This window comes from Mus caroli, chromosome 2, assembly GCF_900094665.2.
Source record: "Mus caroli chromosome 2, CAROLI_EIJ_v1.1, whole genome shotgun sequence".
NCBI classification, from domain to species: domain Eukaryota; kingdom Metazoa; phylum Chordata; class Mammalia; order Rodentia; family Muridae; genus Mus; species Mus caroli.
Genome location: NC_034571.1, coordinates 149184543 through 149194222, shown reverse-complemented (window position 1 = coordinate 149194222; position 9680 = coordinate 149184543). Strand labels below are relative to the sequence as shown.

At 44.2% G+C, this 9680-nt stretch overlaps 1 protein-coding gene across 6 annotated transcripts in view; it reads left to right on the top strand.

Moving 5' to 3' along the window:
- Mroh8 (maestro heat like repeat family member 8) overlaps window positions 1-9680 on the top strand; it is a 73917-nt gene that overhangs the window by 48314 nt on the left and 15923 nt on the right. For all 6 annotated transcript variants that reach the window (XM_021156954.1, XM_021156952.1, XM_021156951.1 and 3 more), the window contains 4 exons: window positions 318-470; window positions 4073-4233; window positions 5384-5519; window positions 8389-8579. In XM_021156954.1, the coding sequence (XP_021012613.1) occupies window positions 318-470; window positions 4073-4233; window positions 5384-5519; window positions 8389-8579 (641 nt within the window). The remainder of the gene's footprint in view (window positions 1-317; window positions 471-4072; window positions 4234-5383; window positions 5520-8388; window positions 8580-9680) is intronic.

The window sequence follows — 9680 nt, the reverse complement described above, 5'->3', positions numbered from 1 at the left end:
TCTTCTCTTCTCTCTTCTCTTCTCTCTTCTCTTCTCTCTTCTCTTCTCTCTTCTCTTCTCTCTTCTCTTCTCTCTTCTCTTCTCTCTTCTCTTCTCTCTTCTCTTCCTTTTCTTTTCTTCTCTTCTCTTCTCTTCTCTTCCTTTTTCTTCTCTTCTCTTCTCTTCTTTTCCTTTCTCTTCTTTTCTTTTCCTTTCTTTTTTTTTTTTTTAGGTTGGGCGGAGCCTAGAGAAATTTCAAACACTAGGCAAACTGAGTTATACTCCTAGTCCATACCACACATACATCTTGAAAGTTCATTTTTCCTAAATCCTTTCAGGTCTTTGAAGTTTTCCTTGACTCTCGGGAGCTCGGCCAGTTTATCATGACGATATTGGACAGCCTGAAAAATCTGCCGCATCCCTGTATCCAGCAGACAGCAGGAGAGTTGCTGACAACCTTGGTGAAGAGTGCAGAGGCTCGGTTTGAGAAGGTAAAAGCCAAGAGCCACTTTCTGGGTTTGTGATGGCAGCTTTTCCCAACATCAAAAGAACTTGCCTAAATACGACAAAGGAAATAAATCATTAAATTTATCATCTAAAATGATAAATCATCTAAATCAGGCCGCCCAAGCCTGATGACCTGAGTTCAATCCCCAGATCTCATGGTAGAAAAAAAGGACAGCACTGTCCTCTGACCTCCATATATACATACACTGTTAGATCTAATGGGGAACCCCCCACCCAATTCCCGATTCGGTGTGCACCCAAAAAATCACGAAGGACCATCTCTTGATGTAATTACATGAGGACGTTTAATTACGGAACTCCGGACCGACATGCATCCCACACAGGAGATAACGGATGTCGGCCACGAGGCTTGAAAGCTGGGGGGTTTTATGGGGTAAGGGGCCTAGGGGTGTGGAATTCAGCACAGCGACGCACTATTGGCTTATTCAAACATTAACAGAAAGATTACAAAGATCAGGACTTTGTTCCTGTGGGCTGGGGGCTTATCTTTGTTCACATAGCAACCAGTTGATGTATGACTTTACCCGGAGTCAAGGGGCAATAGACAGAGGGGAGGTTCTGGCCAGATGGTGTTGACTTAGATAATATAGCCCTGCTGGTCCTTGCATACCTTTTCATCTTTACAGTCAAGATGTTCTNAGGAATACCTTAACAACAGCCCTGCCCTGGCATGCCTGGGGGCTGTTCTGCTTTGTTCTCAGTCCCAGGCTGGGGCAGTGGGCTCCTAAACAACTCACAAGTTACAATATTTCATCTTCCTTCAACACATATATACATACATACATGCCATGACATGTGAGCAGCTGCCCTTACATAAACACAACAATAATAATTCTTTTTAGTAAAAAGGACAGACATGGGTGTGGTGTTGTACACCTAAAATTCCTGCACTTGGGAAACTGAGACAAGATCAAAGGGTAAGGCTGCCTTGGGCTATGTAGTGGATTCCTGGCAGGGCCAGGCTACTAAGCAAAACTTTGCCCAAAAAACCATTTAATGAATCGACTATCTTAATTAAACATAGAAAGATACAGAAAGAGCTAACTGTGTAGCCACTGGCATTTTGCACTCCCCATCATTTTCTTAAGAGTGATGTGAAGGGGTTCAGTGCCCAACACCGCAGCAATCCCAGCAACAAGGAAGGCCATGTTAAAATGATAAGAACCCATTAAAAAAAAAAAGCTATGAAAATAGCAAGGACATCTAAGCCTCAGAGGTGAAGCAGGGTATCTCTGAGTTCGAGGCCAGCCTAGTCTACAAAGAGAGTTCCAGGGCAGCCAAGGCTACACAATGAAACCCTGTCTTAAAAAACCAAAAGAGAGCTGGGCATGGTGGCGCACACCTTTAATCCCAGCACTTGGGAGGCAGAGACAGGCGAATTTCTGAGTTTGAGGCCAGCCTGGTCTACAGTGTGAGTTCCAGGACAGCCAAGACTACACAGAGAAACCCTGTCTCGAAAACCAAAAAACAAACAAAAAGAAGAAGGAGGAGGAGGAGGAGGAGGAGGAGGAGGAAAGAGGAAGAAGGAGGAAGAAGGAGGAAGAAGGAGGAAGAAGGAGGAAGAAGGAGGAGGAGGAAGAAGAAGAAGAAGAAGAAGAAGAAGAAGAAGAAGAAGAAGAAGAAGAAGAAGAAGAAGAAGAAGAAGAAGAAGAAGAAGAAGAAGAAGAAGANAGAAGAAGAAGAAGAAGAAGAAGAAGAAGAAGAAGAAGAAGAAGAAGAAGAAGAAGAAGAAGAAGAAGAAGAAGAAGAAGAAGAAGAAGAAGAAAGAAAATAGCAAAGGTAGAACAGGAACACTGGACCAGAGAATGTCTGTCAGAGAATGTCAGAGAATGTCAGAGGGCTCCTGGATGGGTCTGGAGCCTTCAGTGGCCAGAAAGGTCAACTGAGAGAAGCTTTGATTAATTAATATAATAAGTAATATATAATATGTTAATTAACTAATATAATAAATAAACATATTCTCCCTATAGTGATTCAACTGTATTAAATATTACAGTAAATACACATCCTTAAATATGTATAGGAAATCTGGACACAGAGCATTTTCTATGCTGGGCTCCCTGACTGACAGTGACAGCCAGGACCATGATTCCCATTCTTTTTTTCCCACAGACACAGGGTTTCTCTGTGTAGCCCTGGCTGTCCTACAACTCACTCTATAGACCAGGTTGGCCTCAAACTCAGAAATCCGCCTGCCTCTGCCTCCCAAGTGCTGGGATTAAAGGTGTGTGCCACCACTGCCTGGCTGGTTCCCATCTTTTTACCTTTCCTGTTCATGAGGTCATAAGGCAGGCACAGCTGAGACTTCATGAGCAGACAGAGAAGACAACCCAGAAGGATGATGCTTTATTGAGGACAGGAAATCTTTCCCTCAAGCCCCCAGTAGGTTCCCCTTCATGTTTCTTTGGCTAGAATTGCAACCACAAATCATCTTTCGGCTAGTTTCTGGCACCCGATGGTAATGACAGTCATTTTGTGCCGGGATGACAGTCAAGCAGAGGGAGAAGTAGACCAAAGTCCTGGCTTCTGCTTCCTGAAAGAGCTGAGAGAATGGTGGGTAAAGGCTTCTTCACAATAACATGACAGTTTTGTTAGCTTTGTTTTCAAAAAAATCACTATGTAGGAACTGGAGAGATGGCTCAGTGGTTAAGAGCACTGGCTACTCTTCCAGAGGTCCTGAGTTCAATTCCCAGTAACCACATGGTGGCTTACAACCTATAAGTGGATCTGATGCTCTCTTCTGACCCACAGATGTATATGAGCAGATCACTCATACATTAAATACATACATACGTACATACATACATACATACATACATACATACATACATACATAAAATAATCATTGACCAAAAATCAGGAAAAACCCTTGTCTCCATTTCTCCATGATACTGCTGACACCTCTGTTTATATCTTTCTAAATCTTTCATTTCTTCCTTTGTTGTTCTTTCTGTGGTGCTGGAATGAACCCAGGACTTTGTGCATGTCAAGCAAGCTTTCTTGCTACACCCAGCACCTCTTTCCCTTTCCTACCCCCTCGTCCCCCATCCCCCATCCCACCCTCCACCCCCACATGCCCCTAGCATTAAGAATTAAATATCAAACCCAAGTCCTTGTTTATGCTAGGCAAGCATTCTGCAACTGAACTACAGGTCCACCACATTCAAATACTTTTGTATACATACATTCGTATACACCACCTTTTGAGACAGCATCTCTCTACATAGCCCTGACTGTCTTTGTACTTCAGGCTGTCTTGGAATTCATAGAGATCTGCCTGTCTCTGCCCCCTGACTGCTGGACCAAAGGCATACACTGCCACCACACTCAGCAGATGATTGGAAAGTTTTAACTGTCATTTCTCCAGTGCTGAGGATGAGACCCTAGCCCGATTCACACGGGGCAAGTGCTTTATCAGTGAACTGAATCCTTAGCATTCTAAGCTTTACAAACTCAGAAATAGTGTGTCTTCTATCCCCTCACCTCTCAGAAGATGCTACCAAAAGAAAAAAATCTATAATGTCCTGCAGGATTAAGGTCTTAGTGATGACTTTTTCCTTTTCAGGTGCCAGAAATAGTAGGTGTGATCTGTGCTCGGCTGTCGATAATCACCCTGACTTGTGTCCGGCAACAGATCATAAGTACTGTGAGTCTGTTTGTCTCCAGACCTAAGTACACAGATATAGTGCTCAGCCACCTTTTATGCCATCCAGTACCGTATGACAGGTAACAGAACCTTGCTCAGCTCCTGTGTCACTGGTTCTACATCCCATCTCCAAGTACAGTGAAACGTGGTTGCTAATGAGACATCTGTAAAGCAGAGTACCAGATATAGAATGGTACCTAAGGAGAGTATTCTAAAGGACACTGGACTGGATTCTTCAAAGTGTTAGTTATGGTGGGGAGAGGAGAGGAGGGGAGGGGAGGGGAAAGGGGAAGAGGGGAGGGGAGAGGAGGGGAGGAGAGAGTCAGAGACAGAGACAGAGAGACAGAGATAGAGGTGGTGTAACAAAGCAATACGACCCAGTACCGTATGAGACCTTGGGTCACATTACTTCACAGTGTTTCTCTGACTCTCAGGACCTACGTTGAAGTTGCTGCTAGACAGTTTCCTTCTGAGACTAAGTTCCAGTATTTTTCTCAGCCTGACCTTGCTGTGATGTTAAATTTGTAAAATTTTTTTTGAGAAATTACATGCTCCTTTAAAATCTAAGTCTGCACAGAGGCTTATTATGTATTTGTTTATTTGGAGTTGGTGTTTTCACAAATGAGGACCACAGACTGGATGGGTGTCTTTGAATGCCTTCTGTGAAGGTTCTGAGGAATCCAGACATGACCCCTTCCTTCAGAGGGCCACATACAGAGCACTGACCAGTGTGTGGAATACTGAGGAATCCTGTAACAAGAGGAAATCTAAGCATTAAAGGAGTTCTAGAGAGAAGCATGGAGAAGCAGCAGGAGGCCTGTCAGCAGAGGTGCCACTGGGGCTTCTCTTGAAGGGAGATAATAGTCAAGGGAGAGCTGGAGAAAAGGCCCCTGGCTTCAGAGAATGGTAGGATCTTCTAGGGTAGTCAAAGTGCTTGGTTTGTACAGCCAAGGTGAATGTTGAAAGGTGGCTGGAGCCCACCATGTAGTGGGAAAGCAGAGACGCTGGTAAGCTTGCATAGGACCCATTTAGGACGGGCTGTAGGTCAGTGCCAGGCAGGGAGAGTGCAGTTCCCACTCCGCTGCCCGATGCTATGTCCACTGATACCTGAAGAACTGAGCAGCCTTTCTCACAGAAAGGCTGGATTCCGAACGGACTCTAAGAAAGTTGTGGTCACGGGAGACCCGGGATGAGCCCTTTTCTTGATGCTTGCTATTCTGGGATTTGTAGGCATCTGGCTGAATTGTGGAGATCCCTGGAGGTAGAGCTGTCTAACACGACCTGGGTCCTATGGAGGCTCCTGAGGAAGCTGCAGAAGTGCCACGAGGGGCCCAGCCAGGAGAAGATGGCCTACGTGGCTGTTGCTGTAAGCATTTCTCTGCCCTGTCATGTGAGCACAGAGTGTTCCCCTCTGAGGATGACTGACCCTGTCCAAAGGGTGATATTTTCACTGTCTTTCAAAGTTCGTTCCTAGCACTCATCTGTAAGGCTGAGTGTACCTATCTTTACATTGGCTCTGAACTGGAGGAAGCTGGAGTATGGTACAGTATAATACAGTGTGAACTATTCCTACTTTTATCCTTTAAAACTTACCTAACATAATCTAGACTTGTGAAGAAAATTTTTTCCCATTTATTTATTTATTTATTTATTTATTTATTTATTTATTTATTTATTTATTATATGTAAGTACACTGTAGCTGTCTTCAGACACTCCAGAAGAGAGCATCAGATTTCGCTACAGATGGTTGTGAGCCACCATGTGGTTGCTGGGATTTAAACTCAGGACCTTTGGAAGAGCAGTCGATGATCTTAACCACTGAGTCATCTCACCAGCCCGAAAATTTTTTTTAATGTAATGATATATAGAATAGAAATCAATGGTCCTTTTAATTAGAGGTCCTAAAGCTTTCTATCTAAAAGAATGTTTTAGGGTTGTAGGCAATATATGTTTTAGGATTTGTAGGTCATGTATAGTCTCTATTACATAATCTCTTGATTAAAAAAAAATTAAAAACCAAGTCATTATTGTGTGCCTGCCATCCCAGTGACGAAGAAGGCTGAGGCAAGGTCACTGAGCCCAAGAGCTATAGACCAGTCTGGGCAACTTTATTTATTTTTTTTTTCAAAATGAAAATCAACAAAACCTAACACTCACACATAGACAAAATTCTTAGCTCACAACTGTTCTATCACACTAATGAAGTTTCTAGAAATAGCTGTGCCTGTGTGCACTTGATATGTTTTCCCACCCAGTCGGCCTTTTAGAAGCAGTCTCTCCTTTCTTTTAGAGCAGTCTTATATTCTCAGAAAACTGTACAGAGAGGTCAGAGGGTTGCTGGGAGCCCCTGGCCTCTGTGCACAGAGACTGCTTCCTGTCAGTCTATACGCTCTGTGCACAGAGACTGCTTCCTGTCAGTCTATACGCTCTGTGCACAGAGACTGCTTCCTGTCAGTCTATACACTGTTTACTTTTTGAGGCAGTGTCTCAAGTAACTCAGGCTGGCCTCACAGTGCCCATATGAGGAAGGTGACTTTGACTTTCCAAGGGTGGGGATTCCACCCACATCTGGCCCTCTGGCAGGCTGGGCGTCTCACCTAATCTCCTCTCCTGCTACTTTTCGGCTCTCCTTTGTCTAGTCCAAGTTACTGCCATAGTATTTTAAGCTTCCAGAGTTCTTCCAGCATTTCTAATTTGCTATCGTCTACTCTCATTCTCTTTTCTTATGAATTTATGCTTTTAAAAAATTCTAAAATAGCTGAGTAGTACTCCATTGTGTAAATGTACCACATTTTCTGTATCCATTCCTCTGTTGAGAGACATCTGGGTTCTTTCCAGCTTCTGGCTATTATAAATAAGGCTGCTGTGGACATAGTGGAGCATGTGTCCTTATTACATGTTGGAGCATCTTCTGGGTGTATGCCCAGGAGTGGTATAGCTGGGTCCTCAGGTAGTACTATGTCCAATTTTCTGAGGAACCTCCAAACTGATTTCCAGAGGGGTTGTACCAGCTTGTATTCCCACCAGCAATGGAAGAGTGTTCCTCTTTCTCCTCTTTCTTACACAATGGAGTACTCCTCAGCTATTAAAAACGACGAATTCATGAAATTTTTAGGCAAATGGGTAGAACTAGAAAATATCATCCTGAGTTAGGTAACCCAATCGCCAAAGAAAACACATGGTATGAACTCACTGATAAGTGGATACTAGCCCAAAAGCTCCAATTAACCAGGATACAATTCACAGATCATATGAAGTTCAATAAGAAGGAAGACCAAAGTGTAGATGCTTTGGTCCTTCTTAGAAGGAGAACAAAATACTCACAGGAGCAAATATGGAGATAAAGTATCGAGCAGAGACCAGAGGAAAGGCCATCCAGAGACTGTCCCACCTGGGGATCCATCCCATATACAGTTATCAAACCCAGACACTACCAAGAAGTGCATGCTGAAAGGAGCCTGATATGGCTTTCTCCTGAGAGCCCCTGCCAGAGCCTTACAAATACAGAGACGGATGTTAGCAGCCAACCATTGGGACTGAGCGTGGGGTCCCTAATAGAGGAGCTAGAGAAGGGACTGAAGGAGTTGAAGGGGTTTGCAACCCCATAGGAAGAACCACAATATCAACCAACCAGATCCCCTAGAACTCCCAGGGACTAAGCCATCAACAAAGGAGTACACATGACTCCAGCTGCATCTGTAGCAGATGCCCCAGTGTAGGGGAATCAAGGGCGGGAAGGTGGGAGTGGGTGGGTGGGTGGAGGAACACCCTCATAGAAGCAGGGGGAGGGAGGGAAACCAGGAAAGGGGATAACATTTGAAATGTAAATAAATATCCAATTAAAATAAATAAAATAAACAAAATTAAAAATTAAAAAAAATCTAAAATGTTACATTAGTGCAGTTTTAGATGTTAAACAAATTCGTGTGTGTTTTAGTCACGCAGTGCAGACTGTGGTATAGGAGATGTGGGGGGACTTGACAGTCTCCTTTCCAGCCAGAGCAACGTTCCAGTAGCCACACCTTGAGCAAGACTTTGCCTTTGTCTTACTGCACAGAGCACTTTAGTAACACATTGATACAAAAATGAATCCCTTCTTGAGTTATTGCCTGCCACCTAAGAACCACTTTACTATTCCCTGTAGCAGTTACCACTGCAAGTGGGTAGCTGTGGGGCAGAGCAAGGGTTAGGACCACCAGACACTCAGTCCTTCCCCGTGCCTCTTCTGCCACAGGTGACCGATGCCCTTTATGAGGTGCTCATGGGGAACAGACTCCGAGCAGCCACATTCCGACTCTTTCCTCAGCTTTTGATGACCCTGCTCATCCAGATTCACCACAGCATCGGCCTCACCATGTCTGATGTCAGCATCCCAAGTGGCCTGTATGCAGAGCAGGAAGTACCAACGGAGGTTACACCTTTGTGGTATTGCCCGTTGTGATTTCATTGATCTGAAAGCTTACTGAGTCCTGGGCACTGTAGTAGTCTCAAGGATAGTCATGGTCCTAACTGTGAGTGAGCATAGTTCTGAAGTCCTCAAGACAAGAGACTAGGAGTCACTCTGGCTTTTGTTTACTGCCGGTAGGGACTTTTTGTTTTGTTTTTTGTTTTTTTTGTGTTTTGGAACCAATGTTAAGTGGAACCATAATATCTGGGTACTTGGCAGATAGTGTGTGATACTCTGCCAGTCCGTCCTTCCCTAATAGAGCAAGTTGAGACAAAACTGCTAAACCAGCCTCCCAAACTGGACTGATCCAGTGAAACAATTCCTTGTTTCTTGGATGTTCCTTGGAGATATTTTTAGTTCCTCAGCAAGGTCTTTGTAGACATGTCTAGCGCTTGCAGACACAACTATTTTGGGAGGAAGAGCTCTACTATGGACTTAGGACGATCCTATACTTAGGACCAGGCCCAAGTGTCAGCAGGTCCAGGTGTAGTTCTCATCCATCAGTCTAATTAGTTGCACACACTGGACCAGTTCACTGTTCTAGGCTTTAGTTTCCCTTTCTGTAAGTGAAGAGATCGGAACAAGTTTCTTCCAAGAGCCCTTCCAGCTCTGACACACTCCTGAAGCTATGTATAGGACAACAACTCACAAAGTATTTGTAAGCTGTGATGATAAATTTGATGGCGAAAGTATAAACTGCATTTCTTCGTTCTTTTTTTTGAGACAGGGGCTCATGTCCTGCAAGCCAGTCTTGAGCTCACTTTGCAGGTTAGGATGACATCCTAGCTCCCACCCACATGCTGGGGGTTTCTGCAGTGATGAGGCTTAACCTCAGAGCATAGAGCATGCTAGGCAAGCATTCTACCAACAGTGCCAAATCTAAATCAGTGGATCAGGCTAGATAGCTGGGTTAGGGGTTAAGGCCACTGGCTACTCTTGAGGAGGACCCAGGGTCAGTTTCTAGCACCTACAGGACAGCTCACAACTGTCTATAACTCCAGTTCTAGGGGATCCAACACCGTCTTCTGGCCTACATGGGTACTGCATGTATATGATGCATAGAAATGCAGGGCAACTCA